At 41.3% G+C, this 21597-nt stretch overlaps 1 protein-coding gene across 1 annotated transcript in view; it reads left to right on the top strand.

Annotated features, from left to right (window-relative positions):
- CSNK1G3 (casein kinase 1 gamma 3) overlaps window positions 1–21597 on the top strand; it is a 148825-nt gene that overhangs the window by 14195 nt on the left and 113033 nt on the right. The window contains 2 exon segments of the mRNA XM_090038465.1: window positions 4037–4114; window positions 17458–17886. Coding sequence (XP_089894591.1) covers window positions 17709–17886 — 178 coding nt within the window. The 5' untranslated portion in view covers window positions 4037–4114; window positions 17458–17708.

Consider the following 21597-nt stretch of genomic DNA (forward strand, 5'->3'; position numbering starts at 1 on the left):
TGAAGCGGCTAGTATTGACTTCGGATTCAGCCGATTCGGGGAGACAGTGATTAGATTTGGTGATTCAGATCACTGTCCCAAATTGATTCGTTCGAATCCCTGAATCAGCCAGGCCCATCCCTCCCAGCCCAACAATGGCTGCTCCACCTGCCCCAGCTCCTGGCACTTCTTCTTTTTAAAAAAAAAAAAAAAAAAAAAAAAAAAAGCCCTAACCCAGTGGGTCCTGCCAGATGGAGGGCAATCCCCACTGCCCCATGCTGCATGGGAAGGCTCATGCAATCGTGTTGTGTCTCTCCCCCTCCCCCCACAGCGGCTCCAGCCTTTTTAAGAAAAACAAAACTAAACCCCCCTGGACTCACAGTTCCTGCTGGGGGGGGGGGCAGTTCCCACTACCCCATGCCATGTGGGGGGCTCTGCAATAGCCCTTCAAAGCCCCAAGGCTGCTGCAGGAGTGGTGAGTCCCGGGGCTTTTCTGTTTTTGTTTTTCTTCTTAAAGGGCCTGAGCTGTGGTGAGCGGAGCAGCTATGGGGGTGGTGGTGAGGGAGTGGGGGGGTCAGGGGACTTGTACAGAGCCCCCCAGGCATCATGGTGCTGTGGGGGGGAGCAGCAGGGATTGCCCCCCTGCCTGGCAGCACCCGGTGAGCACTGGGGCTTTTTTAAAGCACTAGGAGTTAAAATGGGCAGGGCAGCCATGTGGAGGCTGGGGGAGCAGGCAGGAGATGGGGCCTGGCAGGGGTCCCCCCCATGGCCCCTGCTCCAGCCCACGCTCCCCTACCCCTAGTACTTACCAGCTCAGAGTTGGTTGCAGCTCTGTGCTGCAGGCACTGGGGACTGCCCAAATCTGAATCTTTTCCAAAGTTTTGGAGGCTTTGAATCAATTCAGACCTCTTAATTGGTCCCCTGACTCCATTCGGATTTGGGGATTCGTCCACTGAATCAGGCCAAATCTCCTCCAAATCGAATTGCCACCGGAAGCTTCACACAGACCTTATTCTTACCCCCAGGTCCATTTCATTTGTGGTGCTAGTCAGTTGGGTGCTGCCAAGCCTGTAGGTGTGTAGGGGGTGTGCAAAGCGGGCAGTATTCAATTTGGACTTGGACTGCCTACGGGGACAGTGATTCGATTTGCTGATTTGGATCACTGTCCCAATTAGATTCAGCCGAATCTGAAGATTCTGTTCCGATTCGGAGAATCGGCAATTCGGCCATAGCCATAACTTTATATGGTTTTTTTTCTACGTACCGAGAGGTACAAGGTGTGGCTCGTGAATGTGGAGATGGTGGGTTGGATGGAACATCCCACAGGAGTACAGGGAGGTCGCCTGTGCGCTCAGCAGCGAACTGCCCCTTCCCCCCCACCCCCTTCCTGGCTTGGCATTTGGCCATGGGGTGGCCCTAGGTGCCTCTCCTCCAGCACCAGGAGGCACCAGTCGCTGAGCAGGTGGTACTTCTGGTCCACTTCCGGGTCTGCTGCCATCGAATCTCTCCAAATCTAATTGGAGGCTTCTGATTTGATTCAGAGAGATTAATAGGTCTCCTGATTTGATTCGGATTTAGAGATTAAGCAACCGAAGATTTGCACAGCCCTAGTTCCCAAGGCTTGGGATGCGTTGATGAGGGACCACAGTTCAGAGTGAGAACACAGTTGGTTGTTAGAAAGATAATTTTTAATCAAGCAAGCAGTGTAAGGAAGCTCTTTATACGTGTCAAGAAAACTTTCTGTTTGTGGGAGAGGGAGGAAGGTGGGGGCACTAGACTTCTGGCTAAGTACCAGAGTGGCCAGTTATACCAGTGGGATGCAGGTGGAGTGGTGAGGACTGATGTAGTAAGGCATGTCTGGAGGACTGACCAGACCCATGTCATGGCATGCTTGATGTCCCCACATGACATGGTGTGAATGTGAATTTGTTTAAAATAGTACTTGAAGGTACCTGGACACATGCAGGGAGGCTGCTCTGATGCACTGCAATTACAGCGCATTGGAGCAGACTCAGTTAATCAAGTTGGCTGGCATGCTTCATCCAGCCTCTGCATCTCATGTATCAGCATCCCTACGCTTCAGAGTGGTGGCGGGGGTGCTTTACCTAAAGCTGGCTCATAAAGCCTTAGTTAAAGTGCACCCCATCGCCATTTTGAAGCGTGGGGACGCTGATTCACAAGACAGAGGTTGGCTGGAACATGCTAATTAGCACACCAGCAAATTTAGCACACTCCAACCAGCCTCCACATCTCGTGTATTGGCATCTTCATGCTTCAAAATGGTGGTGGGGGCGCTTTAACTAAAGCTTGTTTATCAAGCTTTATAGTGCCCCTGCCACCATTTTGAAGTGCGGGGATACCGATACACGAGATGCTGCAGGTGCTTTAATTACAGCAACTCAAAACCACTCTAATTAATATGCCCACTGCTGAAGCATGTGTGAAAGTGCCATGATTTTTCCAGGTAGGTTTTTTTTTAACCATTTGAGGCAGCTTTAAAACAGTTTAATAATGTTGAACGTCTGCCTGATTTGACTCTTCCTGCATGGTGCATTTTTGTTAAATAAATAATATTTCCCCCAGGCCACTGTAGACTATTGTAATTCCTTCCTTACTGTCCTTCACGAGACCGATTTCACCTTCCTTGAGTCTATGCACACTTTCACTGTTAGATTCAGTTTCTTTTGCATATAGATTTTGACTGTGTAAAGCAGGGGTGTTGTGTTTACCTGGCCTTGCAGGCCTCATGAGCGACAGTGGGCCTATGGACTGTCTCCCCTCCCTTTCTTTTCTCCTGGCACACCTGATTTGATGGCCACTCCAGCTGGTCTGTGACTGGCACAGCATGCAGTGCAGATCCTGGTATGCCACAACAGGCACTGTGTAGCACAATTTGACCAGAGGTGCAGCCACACTGCATGCAGTGGTTGCCCCACTGTACTATGCCACGGTTGGCTCCTGCCCCAACAGCTACCTGGACTGTACTGCAGTTAGTATCCGCCCCAGCAGCTTTGGGACTGCAACTTCCATGGCACCCACTTCAGCCAGTCTGAGACCCACAGTGCACGAGGTGCCTGCCAGTGCTGTGTGCATCATGGATCCCAGACTTGCTGGAGTAGGGACTGCATGTGGTGCAGTCCAGCTGGGGCAGCCACTGTGTGCGGCTCAGCTGGTGGTATGGCTGGGCTACAATGTACACAGTGCCTGCCCCACAAAGCTTCAGGATACACACTGCATGTGGCAGCAGTCCCAGACCTGCTGGAGTGGCTGGTGGATTAGGTATGCTGGAGGGAGAGGACAGGGTCTGTGGGCCAGATCCTGTCTGCGGACTGGCCCCGTGATATGGATACATGCTGTGCCCTGCTTGGACTTGATTCTGCTAAGGGATCCCACTGGGGTTGGATGGCAGGGCTCCATGGGCTGTATGTTTTACATCCCCGGTGTAAAGTCACCCTGACTCTTTTCCTTTACCCCCTTGCTTTCCCCGCTCCTCCTTACTATCAGGCTTAAGCTTAAGTTCATGTTCAAAATCCATTGTGAGCTAGTCCTCTGTTTCTTATGGTATCAATGCTTTGCTCATAAAAGAAACAAATGGATCAGGAGACTGATTTACTTTCATTATTTTTAAGGAGGACATGCTTGTCTATTAGAGGCAGAGGGAAAAGAAACTGGAACTAATGCCAGGGGATTGGTGTGGGGGCGGGGAACGGAGGAGGCGTATGTTGTACAGGTAAACAGAATTTGGCTCTAATTTTTTAAATAGTAAAATGTAATTTAAGATATTATAATTTATTATTATTATTCTTTCTTCTGATTTATAGGGTGCATATTTGGGTATAGGACTGATTTCTTCTTGTAAACCTCCTAAATACACTTTGGATACCTCCACAACTCAAATAATGTTAATTAAAATCTACTGACTAATTCTAAATTTTATGAAAACTAGCAGTACCATATGTATAGTAATCTGAGTAAAGCATCAAAGGTATTTAAATGCATGAATAACTGCAGATACTAAATATGTATTTGTATTTCTTTGCTTTTCTTTGGTATAAAGCATGCCATTTCCTTCCAAAACGTGAACATTATGGTGAAGAAAAGATACTGCCATGAACAGTGCAACTCTCTTTTTTGGGTAAGTAATTGTTTTGTTTTTTTTTAAATTTTAGCATCCATCATATTATGCATGCAAGAGGCATGACTCTAGCTGAGGGAGTTGCAAGTCTCAAATCCTTAATGCTTTGTTTGCTTCAAATTAGAAGCAAATTGTATTTTATTAGGAAATTTTGCAGTAGTGTGCTTACAACCTAAAGGAAGAGACTTTAAAAGGAGTGCTTGTTGTCTTAGTTATGGATAAAACTGCTGCAGTTAAATAGATGTCTAAGCCTGTAACAGGAATCTTATGAAGTTTTAGTTTCTGTAAATAACAAGAACAAGTAGCAAGGGCTGGCTACAATTGCTTGTGCTATGGCATAAGTAGCAAGTCTGTGAATTGCCATACGGTTTATATAAAATCTAGTTTTCACATATTTTTCTTGTTACTGTTGTATATAGCTTTTGTGTGTGTTTGCTGTATATTCTATTCAGAAATATTGGATTGTTAGAAAAATGTATATTTTAGAAAGGGATTCAGTATTTGTTTTGTTCTCTCAGATATTTTTAAATAGCTGCGTGGGCCTTTATTTCTGTCTGTTTTTCTGCTTGTAATCTTTAATAATTTTGTGAACGATGTCCAGCATATTTCTTTAAATAAAATAAAAAATTACATTATCCAAAACATTGGCTTGTGTAAACATGCCTAATGTTTCTCCAGTAGATTTACTTTTGAATAATAAAATAACTTCTCCCTGGTAATCTGTCTTCTAGATTAGCTGTAAAATAACATCTGATGGCATTGTGAAGTGGTTCTAGTCCTTCCTCTCACTATATTTTCTCATATGCAACACACATACCTTCTCCCCAAAAAAACAGGTGCTACAAACTGGAGTGTGCATTCTATGCAAGAAATGTGGTAAGAGCAGTTTCAGTGTCTTGCTGGGTAAAATAAAAGTAAAATCTGCAGTGATCCACAGGAGCAGAACAGTAAGGAGGCTTGGCTCCTTAGCTGCTACTACTCAACTACTACAAACAAATATCCTTTTTTCTTTATTCTGCCTTTCAAAAACAAGGTGTGCGTGTTTCTTATTCCGGGGTGTGTTGTATGAGAGAAGTGTTGCTTTCTTTAAAGTTGAGCATACTGTGATAAGTTTTTTTTGTTCTGTGAGTGCCTTTTTGTTTAAAAGTGTACTGCTGTTCGGCTAGAGCTGGATAGACTCTGGCTAATTTTGACATTGTTTTAAAAGGCAAAGGAACAGAAGAAATGAGTTGGTTCCCAACCAGTAAGATGCAAGCCAGTGGAGAACTCCAGAACAAAATGTCAGTGACAGAGCGGCAGTTGCATTAACCAGCTTAGTCAAGATTTGGTCATCCAAAATCTGCCATTTAAAGGCAAAGCTGAATTTTCAGCACAGATGCTGTTTTCACCTTAATTTATTGATGTGAAAACTGGATATCAGTCCCAGAGGTAGAGACAAACATCTAAGAGCCTTCAAAAGGGAATTATTCAGAAAAATGCTAAGTATCAAATGGGATAATTTTGGAACAGTTGTTGCAATTGTCAGCTTGGAGCAACTCCTTAGCTCTGTCATCTGGAAAAAAAAAATGTGGCAATATTTCCAGAGTGTGTTAAGAATGAAGCCAGGGTGCATTTGTTGGCAGACATGTTATTGGGCAGCTAAAGGAATATTCCAAAGGGGCTGACTCAAAAATTCTTTCTAAATAACACTGAGAAGGAAGACTTAATGTGCAAGGAGCTGCCAAGGTAGACAAGGATGGCAGAACCTTATTTGTGTATTAAGCAATGGTGCAGGAAGGATTTGGAATCGGTAATCCATCTGACCTTAATTTCTCTCTTCTCATGGATTCCTTGATCATATTTGGGCTCCTATAGTTCCTTTCCAGATGACTCACCCTCTAGATGTAAGAAATGTCTTTACTTTTATATTAGTACACCTGTGCTTTTTCTGCAGAGTCCAGCTGTTGTTTCAGAGATAGTATTTTGATGGGACTTTTGACTTATTTTTGAACAGATTTGAATTGTTTAAGCACTGCTTGTGCAGATCTGAGAATGAGTTGTCACTAAACAGACGTTACTTATTAATCAAAAAGTTATATTATCAAAGCAAAAAATACCGTTTCCTGTTTGATAGGAAGAGTTCAAACCCTTGGCTGCTGAAATTTCATAAACAAACTTTTTCTATAAAAAGCAAGAATTAGTAATCCAATCAAAGGAAAAAGTTTCCAACTTGGAAAAAGCTTTTTCTTTATTCTGGATGAACAAAACTTGTCTATAATATACCTGGTATACTTTTAGGGTTCAGTTTCTGACTATCCTGTCTATTCACCTAAAGATGATAGATACTTTTGAAATGGAGAGAGACACTTTCGGCTCTTGCCTGTTAGGTATGTGTTTTTTGTTCTTCCCAACTCTGATTCTGGAATAGAAATTGATGCATAATTTTTGTAGATGAGTAATTCTGTTAGCTTCAGTAGGACTATTCAGGTGTGTGAAGTGAAGCATGTTCATTAGTGTTTGCACTTTCAGAGCTAAAGTAGGATATGTAGTCATATTTTTCTTAAAGGAAGAAAATTGTTGGACATGTCTGTCCCACCTGAAGACTTACCATAGTGAACCGCAGCACTTCCAGCTTCGTAAGCCCTAACTATTAAATGGATGTAGTAGAGCCACCTTGTACTGCTGAATGTGTTGAAAGCTCTTGCTCCTGTTAAAGATTGAGCGTTCCTGGTGTAGAAGACAGTTTTAAAAGCCCTGACAGTTTTAATTGGCGTGTGTTAGGATTCAGTCTTGTTTGCACATATGATAGAAAATTGTAGGAAGCTATGCAGTGATGGACATGTCAGCATGTTTGTCGGTTATGTCCAAATGATTTCTGACATTTAAAAAAAGTTGCATTTAATCTGAAATCAGTAAGGAGAAGGGTTTGATCTAACAATAGTTTCTAGCCTTGGAGAAAAATCGCACTGCTTTGTGTTTTTGTGTTATTGTTTTTAATTTTGTTCTTTGGACACTGGTGTTAATGCTAGTGGTGACTTTAGGGATGCCATTAATTTACAGGTATGTTATTAACTTTTGTCATAATTGCATAACATCTGTGTCTGAGAGGTAGTTATCTGTGTTGGTCTAAAGTGAGGCAGGATATTTCATCCAGTCCTTGCCTTCTGTTCTGACTTCCTGTTTTGTACACAAAAAGTGTACAGAATAAGTCTAGCACTAATATGTCAAACTTAACTTTATTCTTGATGCTTTTCAAAACAATTATAGCATGTAGAAAACTATATACATAGCAACAGCTAAACTAAAATTATAATTTTGCTATCTGAGAGTGAAGGAGGGGGGATGAAAAACAAATTGTGCCAGCTGCTTGATGTAACTTTTAGTGTTTTCCAAATTTTGATACTTGGAACACACTTTTGTTCTGGATTAATATTAGTGGCACACTTCACTCTCCAGGTGGTGTGCTGCATCTGGTCCGTGGGCCAGGGGTTCATCCAGCTCATTTTTTGTGGCATGCTTCTGCTGGACTGTGCTGTAGTACATCCTTTGAGAATTACTGACATAGTGTAATTGCACTAATTTGTGTCATTTGCTCTTTAGTAAGCAAAATATTTTGTATGAACCACTTTAAATGTACCTTACCATGTAAAATATATTAAATTTAAAAGCAGGTAACTAGAGATCTGTGAAACTTACTTCATAATAAGGTTAGCTCTTGTAGTGATCTTTAGCACAATAAAATTGTTTGTGTGGTATTGATATGAGTTTAATCATGGGAGAACTGTAGAATGAGATTCTAACATAATGGCATATGGAATTTTGCACTTAAACCTTTTTATAATGAGTCTCATTCTTTTAGTAAAATGTGCGTGCACACAAATTGAGCTATTTTAAAATGTGGCATCTGGGGTAACTGAATGGTATTGTTAATGGCTAGGGACAGGTTCCAATAAATCTGAGTTCCTTTATATGCCTATCTTTGCAAATGCGTTCACATTGTACACATGTTAAACTATAAATTATTTTGTGAATGCTATATAAGTACAAATATTAATTGAGCAGAATAATTATTTATCATACCAAATGAAAACATGTTCAGATAAGACATACTTGATGTCCACATTTTGCAAATATTGCAAAGCTTATGGTTTCAAAAACTCATTTTAAGCAATTTTCAAAATTGGATTTAGGTTACAAGGAATTTTTTTTTTTCAAATTTTTATTCTAAAGTGTAATTGTAGTTTTTGTATCTTTGTGAGTTCATTATCATACAAAATGCCTACACTATACAACTCTAAAATTTCTAGGTAATCTTTCACTTCTGATTAGTTTAGTTGCCACCTTACTGTTTATTACTCATAGAATTGTGGGTTAGAAGCAGGTTGGATACAAATTATTATTTTAAAATAAAACCCAACATTTTCAATTAGACTGGGGTTTGGTTTTTTTAGTTTTAAGATGGCTTATTTTTTAAAAAGGAAAATTTGATCCGAATTTTATTTAATCTGATTTGACTTTTTAAAAAGATTGTTTTTATCTGTCTTTCTTTTGCTTCCAGGTTCTCCTTTTTGATTTTTGGGGCAATCAGTATGCTCCTTGTGCAGCTGCAATTGCCATTCTCTTGTACTTACATTGTATTGGAATAATTTCTTGAACTTCCAGTGCTGTACTCTTTAGAAACTGTCTTGACCCCTTTTTCCTTAAGTTTCTCCTCCCTTGGGACCTTGCCTAATTTCCCTGAATCAGCTGAAATCAGTGCTTTTGAAATCTAGTTTCTTTGTTTTGTTAGCCTCATGCTTTTCATATCTTAATCATTATTTTTATCCAATCGTGATCACCTCCCTGTTTTCCCTATCACTTTCTCATCCTCAGCCAGTTCTTACCTGTAGGTCAGGACAAGATCCAAGGTAGATGATCTCCTAGTCCTATACTCATCTTTTTGGAACAAAGTTGTTCTTTCAGGTTGCGACTTACTTGACACTTTTTATGTTTGTCTGCATTACTGTTCCGGAAGATATCTAGACAGGTTTTTTTTGGATAGTTTTTCATCTTCTTGAGTACTTTATCCACCTCTTTTTTCCTGACTTTGGCCTATAGTAAACCCACACCATATTCCCACTGTACTTTTCCCCAACCATAATGTACAAACCTTCCACTGTAGAAACCCCAACCCATAATATTACCACTGTGCTTTTATCTTCGCTCAGATTTACAATCTTTCTTCTGGACCTGAGACCGATTGTGCATATTTTCAATATGTAATGTGGTACCACTTTTTGAAAACTCTAGTTCTGAAACGGAGTATATTGTCGGGGGTAGACTAATATGCCCCCCATATTCCTTGTATTTGTGTTCATGCATCTAAAATATTTTGCGTTACTTATTTTCCTCATGCATCCCTTTTTATTTTCCTGTGCCTTTAGTCCTTTGTGTCCTAACCCTTTTCTCTTGGTTCTTTTCTCTTCCCTCTAAAATGAATGCCCTGTGATTTGGAGGGGTTTGTTCACCATTCTCAGTAGAGTGTAGTTTAAAGCCATCCTTACTAGGCTGGCCATGGAGTGCCAAAAGATGCTCTTTCTAGTATGAATGTGAAACGATTAAATGAGTAGTTGTTTAACTGATAAATGCAGTGATAACCGGTTAGCTTACTGGTTATCCTTTAACTGGAGGCTGGCACAGTCTGGAAGGGAAGACTGGCAGTGCCCCAGCAGGAACCAAAAGGCATCAGGGCAGGCAGGAGGGGGAGGGGTAAGGGGACTGGTACCCATAATCCGAGGAGAAAACAGGGAGCAGCCTAAACTGTCAATTAAACAGTTAGCTGCTCATTCACAAGTGCTGGCTCCCTCCCAGGGCAGGGCTTCACATAGGCTCTGTTGTCTGGCTAGCCATTGCCTAAGGGACTTGGGAGTGGCTCCCAGCAGCTATATCTGAGCTGCTGTAATCAGTTAATTGTTTAACTGTGTTGTCAGTTAGTTCTTTAACTGATATAATTAGAGGAAGTTAAATGCAGCATTTAAAAACTATTCATTTTCAGTTGTAGTGTGTTTGGTCTAAGGACAAAAAAAAAGGTTGCAAAGAACTTTTTTCCAACTACTCAGCTGGTCTAATAAAAGATATCACATCTACTCAAAGAGCCTTGCCTATGTTTTAAATGATATTTACATCCCTACTTTCCAGTCAGTCTGATGGATCTTATCTCTTGATAAAAGTCCTTCACAAGAACATCTGCCCACTTTTTGAAAAAGCTCAGAGCTTTCATATAAACACCACCTTCTCAGTCAAGCATTTAACTCTGTGAGGCAACAGTCCTTATCTGGGTCTGTACCTTTACCCCAAGCTTCTTAATCTTAACTCCTGCCTGGAACATTATAATCTCCTCTAATCTATTCAGGATCATTAATGGCAGCATCATTGGTGCTTACATTGACAAGCAGGAAAGGGTAGTGATAGTGGTAGAGGGTAGCAGTCTGTGGGCTGGTTGATCTCTGGCAATCTGTTATTTTGAATACAGATTCCAGGTAAGCAACACCCTTTATGGGACCACAGATGCCCATGATAAATGAGTGTTTCATTCCCTTACAGGAAGGAGTCCCCAGCCACGAGCACCACTGCTTTTGTCCTCCCCCTTAGTGGGATGGCGATAGAGCCCCCATCTGTATGGCCATACACTTGCCTTCTAATATGTGGAGTCTATCTCAGGTGCATGTCAGTCATTGGTTCCTTCTCTGCCTTATCTCCAGCCCTTCTGATGCAGTGCCTGAAAGTGGTTTTTGACTTCCATCTCTGCTTTGTGGTTTCTGGGGACCCTCTTTCTCCTAGCAGTAATATGCTACCACTTCTCTTCTTTACTCATTGACATCTCCTGAACTAGTTTCTCATGACTACTCTCCACAAAAATCTTTGCTTCCTCTGCTGCAGTGTGTGGATACCTGTGCTTCTAGGTCTTGAATCTTTTCCTCCAAGTTGGACACCTACTTGCCCTCTGGGAGGAACACAAACATAGCACAACCCATGCAGGTAACTACTGACCCAGCTTCTGTTTTTGTCTCCTTCCCCCACTGGAAAATGCCTGGGCTCGCTCCTTAGGCAAACTCCTAGGCAAATTCATTAAACTACTAATTTTTAAATGCATCAGTTTGGTTAAGCTGAGACCATAACGTTCTTATTTTTCACTGTGTTTTAGATGTTCCTTAAATGTGGAATTGCCATTTTTCTGCTAGTTTTCTATAATCAGTTTGTAAATGTTTATAGTACACAAAATCTTTTTAAAGTTATCGTGTTTATCTGAATCCAAGACTACTTTGAATTGTAGACTATCCAAACAAATTTAAAAAAAATTCCATGTATAGAATCTGATTATTGGAGAGCTGTCATAAATTTGTACCCCCCCTCCCCCCAGTTGACATATTGGGTGAAAGCAGCATCGGGGCGGGGGGGAACAGGTGGCCTCGGGACCCTTCCCTTGCTTATCATCAGTTGTGGCTTTGGCCACATTCTGGCCATGGAACACATGGTTGTTCTGGCTCCAGCCCAGCCATGTAGCACTGATTGCAGCAGCTCCAGCCCTGGGATGCTGGAGCTACTGTAATCTCCACTGCAGCAGCTGCTGCATCTTCCCTGTCTCCCACCCCCTGCCCTGCTTGTACTTTAAATCCGAGATGAGGGGCTTGTTTCCATGTTGAACAGGGAAAACAGCCTCAGCTTCAATTTGAATAAATATGGTATGTATGAAAACAGGAGAAAATGCCAGAATTGAAGGCGGCTGTTTCAGCCTTATTTGGATCCCTTTTTGTGGTAATTTTGAAACTTCCAAAATTTTTGTGCTTGACTTGGCAACTTTCAGTGTTGTGTTTTAACAAGTCTGCTATAGGTAATTTTAAATCTCTTCCTGTCCCCTCTTTTTTAAAGCAAAATGAGAAAACATAACATTGCATGTCAGCATATTGACGCCTACATGATTTGCCAGTAGACTTGGAAGTCTTTAAATCTACAGCAAGGATTTCTGCTACTCTGAGTTAAGAGTAAATGGTGGTAGCGATAGATTGTCATTCTCAGTGTATTAGCACTAAAGAGAGAGATGTGACAAAGTTTCACTGCAGGCTCACATTCATCTGCTGTGTTTCATTTCAAGCTGTATTCTAGAATGAATATCAGCATCTTCTGCCTGCTTTTCTGTCACCCAAGTTTGACGACATCTGTTCCTTTCCTTCCTAATAGTCTCTGTCTCAGTTTTGTCTTTGCATCCCTGGGGTCCCTATCAAGGTTCCCTTTAAGGTGTGCTACCTGTGCACTCCCAGTCGGGATCTCTGGCTTGAAGGTGCCTGATTTTTTTTTTTGGGGGGGTGGGGTGGGGTTGAGGGGAGTTAGGGGTAATGCTTATGTGTTTCTGACAGTCCCAGTGGGCAACTGTGAGCCCTCTTGGCAGAGTGTAGCTCTGGGGACTTCCCAGCTGCTCCAGATGAAGCAAGACAGAAGCCCAAGCAGCCTGTACTGAGCAGAACGTGATGGCAGAGGCACGGCCAGGTGCAGCTGGTCCCTGGAAGGTGGGAGGCAGCTCTCTGGGGACAGAGTCGTGTTTTACCAAGGCTCACGTGAGCGCTGCCTCAGAGGTGTGCCAAGCCCACTGGCTGACCTGCCAGGTCCTGTAAAGTTCATTATTGGCTCCAGGCTCTTGAGGGGAGGAGTAGGGGATCTTTGCAGCTACTTTCTTTCTGATGCTGTGCTGGAGAAAGAGAAACCTGCCTGAGCATGGGCAGTAGCCAGACAAAAGATTCCCTGGCTTCCCAGGCTACTGTGCATTTTCTTCCTCCTCCTTCCTGTGCCTGATTCTGGGAGCCCAGGAAAGCAAGGTGACTAGAAGGCAGGAACGGTACATGCAGCCAGGCTCCTGAACTGTAAGTCCCATCCCTTAGGAGGAGAAGCCCAGTAGCCAGCTACCTAGACAGCCTTTCTTCCTGGACATGCCTAGCTCTGGGACCTCCAGCAAACACAGCAGGCATTAGTGTTGCCTCTAAGCTGCTCATGGACTGAAGTAGCACGCTCGTGGGCCACCAGACCTTAGGGGGAACATTGGTCCCTATCCCAATTACTCTACTCTTCACAGATTTGGATTTTCATCCTGTTCCCAGTTGCTTGGTTTTTGCAGCTTGTAGTTCCAATTCCTTTCATTGGTTGCATGATTCCTAACCAATATCAGCAGCATCCTTGCCCTGGCTTCTCATAAATCTGGGTGTGTTTTTTTTTTTTATAGGGAGGGCAAAACACCACTTTCTCCTAACACGGATATCACCATCTACCAAAGTTCAAGCCCCTGTTGTAGTGCTTCCTAAAAGGAAGTGTTACCAGGACTTTTTGACATGGGCAGAACTTATTTTCTCCTCACTTTCAGAGAAAACAGCAACTGAGAAAAGTTACCAAACCAAAGCAGAACAAGGCTACTGGTGTGGATAGTATCAGTCCAAATTCCTAAAAATGTTAAACAACTGAAAACGGAGTTTTATGTTAAGAAGTTATGGGCAAACTTAAATAGATGCATTTTGAACCTTTAGATACTTTGATTTTGCAGTGTCCAACATTTTTCTTTTATATATATCTTTTTTCTTACAGAAGACCACAGCAAAATCTTTCAGTATGGTATGCTTACGTGATTTTAGTTATATTGAATTGACTTGACTATTGTAAGAGTAATGCATAGTATCTTATGACATTCATGGTGATAGATTAAAAATGTTCTTAGTACTTGCAGGCAAAGTTTGCTATGGTAAAGGAATACCTGAACAACAATTACAAGGTTTCAAAGTTCACTATTCTTTCTTTTTAATGCTGATCTTTCAGTTATGTTTAGAGAGGTTCCTAGCTTTTACTGCTGCTTTTCAAAACTTTGGTGTTCACTGCATGCTCTTGTTTGCTAAGTAGAATAACAGCAAAGTCTAAATAGTGGTTTGATGTGTTTTTTTCCACTGACATGTATGGGAATCCTTTTAAAAGGAACTCGAAAGATCTTTACAATAAACTTTCAACATGCCAGACTTTATGCATGTCTTTCATGACTGAGGCTGATTAGGCTAACCTGGGGCGGGCAGTTATTTGCTGGGTCAGCCCCTCTGTCCCTGGCCCACAGGTTACCAAAACTCCTTAAGTGGCTCTGCCTCAGGCTTTGGCCCCACATTGTCACCATCTGGTAATCCTCATGGAAACTGCCCCTGTCTTACAGCCTCCATCCCTTCTGCTCAGCCAAGTGCACCCTGCCTGTGCAGGTCCTGGGGCAGTTTCCATGGAGGCTCTGCCTACCTGCTTTGTCCAGTGCCCCTGGCAATGGATGCAGGGTGGATGGACTAGGGCTGGCTGTGTTGGCAACACTAGTGGTAGCAGCCAGAAGAAGCTGCCGTTGTGGGGGCTTCTGGGAAGTGGAGTCTGGCTGCTGTGCTGCCACAGCTCTACTATATGCCAGGCTTTACCCCTGGCCCATGGGGTGCAGAGCCTCGGGCACTGTGGGTAATGTCACACTAGGCTGGGCTGGGCTGGGCAGCCCAGCTCTGCCCAACTCTTTCTGCCTCGGTCATGTCTGCGGCTTTTGACGCCTTTTACAGGGCCCACCTCGGCTTTGGCCCCGGCCCTAGCCCACAGTCTGTGCTACCCCAGCACCTGGAACACTGCAGCAGCTGCTCTACTCTAGCTCCTCCCAGCCCACTGGTGAGACACTGGGTGTGTATCCAAGGTTACACCAGCTTGTGGGAAGGGACCCAGGCATCTGGGAGCCCTGGCCCTGTGGGTAAGAGGGAATCCAAGTGTCTGGGGGCTCCGGCAATATTAAATTATTGGAAAACCTTATAAGCTACATCAGCCAAAAAAGCCAATAGCCAATAATGTTAGTTTTCCTTTTATTGGTGCCAATCGGATACACAGCCAATATATCAGTGCACCTCTAGTTGATAGGATGTTGAAACATATCAGTCAAGACCCTGCCATAAAGGATGGATGTCCAGCAGGCAGGTCTGCAAAGAGAAGGATGTTCTTCACTCACATTCTTGTCTTCTGCTGACAATCTAAGATATTTTTTTCTAGTATTGTAGTTAGGAGTGATGTTTATTTTAGTGCAGTGGTTCTCAACCTTTTTAGACTCATGGCAGTCCTTGAAAATTTTAAGTCTAGCAGTACCCATTACAAAAACTAATGTAAATGCAGAATATATTATTACTTAATGTATTCTGTTGTGTTTTATTATTACATGCACCCTTTCAGGTTGCTGATAGGCAGTGCTCCCCTGGCTCTGCCCAGTCCTTGCACATTTACTTCTAAAGTAGCATGTGAAATTCTCTGCATATGGCTCCAGGTCATAGCTGGGGATTAGGAACAAGTAGGTTAATTTCTGCCCTTAGTTACCCCAGGGCAGTTGCTCCTGAACTTTAGTTCTGGGGCCATAATGGGCAGAGCCCAGGGATACCTTAGAGTAGGACCTTCCCCTGGGCCCACCTGGTCAGCAGGCCTGAGGTGCTGGGCTGCACATGTGGCATTTTGGGGGTGTTGAGGGGGTCTGGAGGTTGAGCAACAATTGCACAAAAGGCTTGGGAGAGGATGGGCCAGGTGGCATCTGCCTGGGATATACGTGCAAGGAACAGGATAGATTGGGGGAAATTGTAGGGAGTGGAGACTGAGCCTGCTGAACCCAGAGCTTGGTGGTCCCCTGGAGCTGGCTGCCACGATGACACTGATGGAGCTGATGTAGAACCAGTTGGCTGTGTACCTTGGTACCTGTGGTGGGGCCGGTTTGGGCCACAGTGTTCAGAAGGTTCTGGGCAGATATGGCGGCCTTTCTGCTACGTGAAGTGAGACACAAAAACATCAGGCCACAGTTCAGTGTACACAGGCTGGGGTCACTCGGAGGGGACTACCGGGGTTGAGAATCACTGGCTTGGTATAACAAGTCTGCTTTGTGTTCATCAGACTGAATGAAAAATGTTAGATGGTGTTTTGCTGAAATGGTGTTTAAAAGTGAAGTTTAATGTTACACTTGATGTCTTTGTGACAAAGTGTGCATTTAAAAAAAAAATCAGATGAAAACATACTGTGGGAAGAGATTTGTATTCTTTGTTTAACTTCCTATCATTTGAATACATAAAATAGATCGTATTTCAAGGAATGTTGTCAAATTGTTTTTTGGGCCGACATTTGACCTTCTATAAAAAAATTATGTGGTGGGCAAATGTCAGCATAAATTTAGGCTTTTAAACCTCTTGCAAAGTGATTCAAATAACACATGATAGGTGCTGATCTTATAAGGTTCCCTTGTGATCCTTTACAAACTGTATAGGAGTGGTAGACAAACATGCTGTGTTTTTCCTGAAATTCTTGGTAAAAATCATGTCCAGGCAATGAAGGAAGAATAGTATCTAACCCTTCTTTGTCCTGCAGGCCAGATGGGGTGGTACCTGGTCCATCAGTGGTCCTGATCCAGCTGATGGAATGGGCTCCTTACTTGGCAAGAGTGGGTCTGGCCCAGCCCTGACCTGTCTCTGCAGGGTGTGGGAATTCGACAGTGGAGAGGAGGGTGGCAGTATTAATTGCCACTGCTCCTCTGCAGCCCATTTTCCCTATCTGTGGCCTGGGTGCCCTGATTCCATCACTTGGATTTTGCTCATGGGCTGAGAGTTGAGCATCCTTTGGCTCATGGGTTGTGCATTGATGAAAAATGAATAAAGAAACCCAAGGGTGTATTGAAAATCCTGTTTTTAAAGAAAGATGCATTTAGCTTTGCGGAATTTTTAAAAAAAATTATTTTCAAAGATGCTAGAAATAACAGACAGAGGAAATATACTTACCCACTCCTTATTATGCCTTGCACTAAAACTTCATAGGGAAGATATTTTAAAGAAATATTTAAGTTCAAGAAATGGACCTGCCATTTAGCTTAGGTTTGAGTTTCTCTTCTTTTAACTTTGAACAAATTTATTAACTTTAGAGAGTGATTGTGCCTACTGTTTGCCTAGAATTCTATATTAGATGTTTGACATGAGAACAGTTCCTTCCTCTTTCTAGGGTGGCTAAAGAAAACAAGTATTTATGGAACTGATCTCAATTATAGTGTCATATTTCTTCATTAGTTAATTACTGTAAGGTTGGATGGATTTTGCAAAGAATCATTTAAAATCATTCCTTCATTTAAAATTTTGTCTTCAGCCTTTTTTGCAGTTTCCCCTGATGTTAGTGAGAGTTGTCTATCTGAATCTGAGGGCAAAGTTTAGTATGTACAGTAATGCTGTGTGCAAAATGTCTTTAAAGAAATTCCTATTGAATCATGCTTAGAACACTGTAGAATGATACCATATTTCAAATATTCATGCTTCAATCTTCTTTTTCATTTACAGAGTTTCTGTAAATACCAGTAAATCCTGCTGGTAGGATATATGTGGAGGATATATTTTGCTGTAAAGACTACCAAGGAAAACTATTTTGCGAATGGGATGAATACGCAGCCATTGATTTACTTACCAACTCCAATTCTTTGACTAACTGGCCAGCTGGAGCACTTACCTAGTGATGTTTCCATTCTCACACTACCCCATTTGAGTTTGCTTGTCTTGATAAAACATTCAAAGTGGAGTACCATAAACTTGATATGGATAGTAAAAAGAAAGACAAGGACAAACCAGATGATAGAATGGCACGGCCTAGTGGGCGTTCAGGCCACAATCCACGTGGCGCTGGCTCTTCAAATTCAGGAGTGTTAATGGTTGGACCGAACTTCAGAGTTGGCAAAAAAATTGGATGTGGTAATTTTGGAGAGCTACGATTAGGTAAGGTGTTACATTCCTTATTACATTGTATTGACTTCAAGATGTACATGCACTGGATATTCAGTAATTTTAAGTTCTATCTGCATTTCTTCTTTTGCTCAATCATTGTTTGTAGTATTGCTAAAAGATATAACAGCTTTTTTATTTGGTATAGATTATGAAAAAATGGATACCCTAAAATTAGAAATTGGGAATTTAGTTTAGCATACTAATTGAAGGTTAATTAATGTGTTACCATGTGCCATTATAATACTAATTTGTTTTTTGTATTTGGTTTGGTTTCCTTTGACTTGATTTTTATAATTCTCTGATCCAGAAGCAAAAATGATTACGTCTCCACCTGAACTTAAAGTCTGTATATTGAACACTGCAAAGGTCGCGGTGATTTGAAAGGTCTTTTACTTGCATTGGATATGTTACTGTGGGCCTCTAGGTAAAATTATCTTTTTCTTTATCTAACACCTCTTGGCATTATTGGGTAATTTTAGGTATGTAATGACTTTCGGGTACACAGTTTTCAGCACAGCTAGTATTAGCACAAAAATAGCTATATTTTTGTTTCATCGGTGACACAAATGTGCACATTATAGTAGATTTAGCAGTGACTATCGAGGCCAACTTTTTCTCTGAATACACTGTCTATTAATAGACACCGCAGGAATAGAGTAGGGAAGTAGTTTAAGTTTTTCATGGAAAGGGTGGCTTTGTTAATAATCAGACATACTTGTAAAACAACTGACTGTGGGTACTACTTTGAGTTAGGAAAAAAAGCCTAAGAAACAAATACACTATCGTCTAATGTGCCCTCAAGTAGAACCCTCTAAACTAACATGCAGATGTAGGCTTTAGTATAGTAGTATGCATCTTCCTACTTTAGCCTTATGTGTATCTTATGTATATCTTGATTATTTAGGGATTTAAATTTGAATTGATGTTGACTTTTTTTCTCTGTGCCTTCCCCATTCGCAGCAGAAAAGACACTGTGCATTGAAATGCTTGCTAATCATTTATAGAGAGGCAGCAGGTTGAAATACCAAGAAGTTAGTAATTCCGGGTTGGGGGTGTTTGTTTTTTTGCCTGCTCACCTATGAATGTCTATAGTATGCAAAGCCAGCCATTGATAATCAGATTATAGGTGTACTCTAGCAATTATCTGCTATAACTATAAAACATCAATTTCTCTTTTTAAAGATAAACAGTTGAGTAGAATCCTGTGTAAGATATAACAAAATAACTAAAGAGGCAAAGTTCCAATTAGCATAATGCTAAGAAGTAGAATCAGGCAAACAACAGGGAATGGGGTAAAAGGAAGAAAGTTGCATAAGCCAAGTATGAAAGACAGCCATGCATGTCAGGCTTTTTTTTAATCTTCCTCTGATTTACTCATCCTAGCTAGTGATTACCTGGAAAACTTTTCTAGTTAATCATATACACTACTGGGTAAAATATTTTAAATGTGAAGATCTATCAGATTTCAAATTGATGCTTTTTCAATTTCCAGACTCTGTTTTAATTTGAAATCAATACATACCTTGACAGGTACTTTATATTGTATGACATATGGTAGCAAGCACTGAAAAGTCCCGCAAAGACTTGCATGTGTTTAGTTTTATGTAGTGGAACTAGTGAGCGCATAAAGCTCATCCTATACATGCTGTTCATTAAGACTTCCAATCTTATAAAGATGTAACAGAGGTAGGCTTTAGGTTAAATAAGAGGTAGGTTGGTAAAGAGAGCTTGACTACAGCCTGACAGCTGTCTGTCAATTTTGGAAGAAAAAGAAAGTTGCCGTATCTTTATGGTGGTAATTGAAAAGGTAAATTGGCTGTTTACTAGTTAACAGTTGTCTGTTATGCACAACGGGAACAGTTGTGGAGTAGGATTCAGTGTGCTGTATTATTTTGAAGATTGAACTGTTAAACTTTAGGATGTTCTTAGCTTGTGTTTGAGGCAGTTTGAGCAACATAAGCTTTTCCTTGATACTTATGTACAACCTGTTCTGTGATATAAAAGGGGATTTAAATAGCTGAAGGTTTCAAATTTGCTGCCTTTCATATGTTCCGTATCTTTTAAAAGGGCCAAAATTGACTTGATTTTTTTTTTAATTGAATTAAAAAACCCGATAGGATCCCTGAATAGAATGTCCCTTTTGATGCCCTTTTTTTTAGCCCCAGAGTGCACTACATTCGATAGCTGTACCTTCACTTTTTCCTTGGGATAGGAGGCTATGATCCAGCCATTCTGATTGGCTTTGTATATTGCATCCTTTGATAGCCAGCTATTGTAACCAAACACTTTGGACAATAATTGTGTAGTGGCACAGAAGTAGCTTCTTTAAAATAACACTTTTGCTGCAAGTTGTACAGCCCTCAGAAGTACTTAAGAGACACAGATGCACTTGTATCTGTTCAAGATATTCACTTCAACCCTCAAGTAGTTGCGCAACATAGCCTGGTGTTTTTTGGTTCGGGGGAGGTGGGGGAAGAGACCACATTACAACATGCTTCCTGCAGGCTGTGACTCTCCATCTGATCTGACCGTCAAGTTTTCCTGTTCCTCTGTTGGGCAGGTCTCTTAACAGATCAATGTCTTTTTTTAATCTCCTTCATGTCACCTTTGGCAAAATAGTCCTGCTGTTACCTTTGGGACAGAAATGTTACCCATTCATGATTATATGGCTAGCTACTTTATTTATTGGGATGCTTTTATGTATGCATTCTTTCCTGCCTGGCTTCTTTAACCTTCTTGAACTAACTCTGTATGTTCAGGCCAAGATAATATTACTCTCACGTATTGTTAGGCATATGGGATTTTTTAAAATAAAAGTATTTCTTAGTTCACCATAGTGCTATTAGTAGCTATTGAAAAATATTTAAGATTTTGAACTGACTGAAATTAAAGGAGTTGAAAAGGTTAGAACTGACTATTAAGAAAATAATGAAACTGCATATCTGAAAGACTTTTTAATTAAAAATAGAACTGAAAAAGAGATCTTTAATAATTTAGTCATATCTTGGTTTAGTTGCATAAAATTTCAGTACAAAAAAAGCCTGATTGAAATGTTACTGTCAAATTGATATGGTTTTAAAAATAGCAAATAAACTTTTTCCAAAATGTACTCATTCAAATTGTTTTAATTGCAGACAGTGTACTTTTGCCTTCTTTTCCTTAAACATCCTATGAGACTTAACTTTTTGTGTGGACCTACCTGTTTACCTTTAGCAAGTGCTGAACAATCTTGATGAAAACAAACCCAGCATTCCATGTTGATTTTACTAGAAAATTTTGAAATCCCAGTATCTTGACCATTATTTCACTTATGAAGTAATTTCTTTATGAAATAAGCATTTATCAAAATGTAACTACATTCTACTCTAGGCCCCTTTTCAAATTCCTACCTACCCCTTCTCCCTTAATCTGTCTCTCTTTAGTTTACAATTTGCATTTTTCCTATAATAACACCGATATGCAAATCTTGATGCTAACTGTAAAAGTCAGATGACTGAGGTTTGCAGTTTGACCTTGGAATCATGCATACTTGGTCTGTGGCTGGGTACACACATTCAGATGATCTGGTATAATTCACCTGGGTATCTGGAGATGCGCTGGGGGATATTTAAATACTAAGCCTCTTAAGAGCAGAGAGTTTGCAATACTAACACTGTGCAGCCAGTGGGGCCCTGTGCACACATTATGGCAGGCCTCCTCAGT

Source organism: Crocodylus siamensis, chromosome 3 (genome assembly GCF_052110815.1).
Source record: "Crocodylus siamensis isolate JL-2025a chromosome 3, ASM5211081v1, whole genome shotgun sequence".
Lineage (NCBI taxonomy): Eukaryota > Metazoa > Chordata > Crocodylia > Crocodylidae > Crocodylus > Crocodylus siamensis.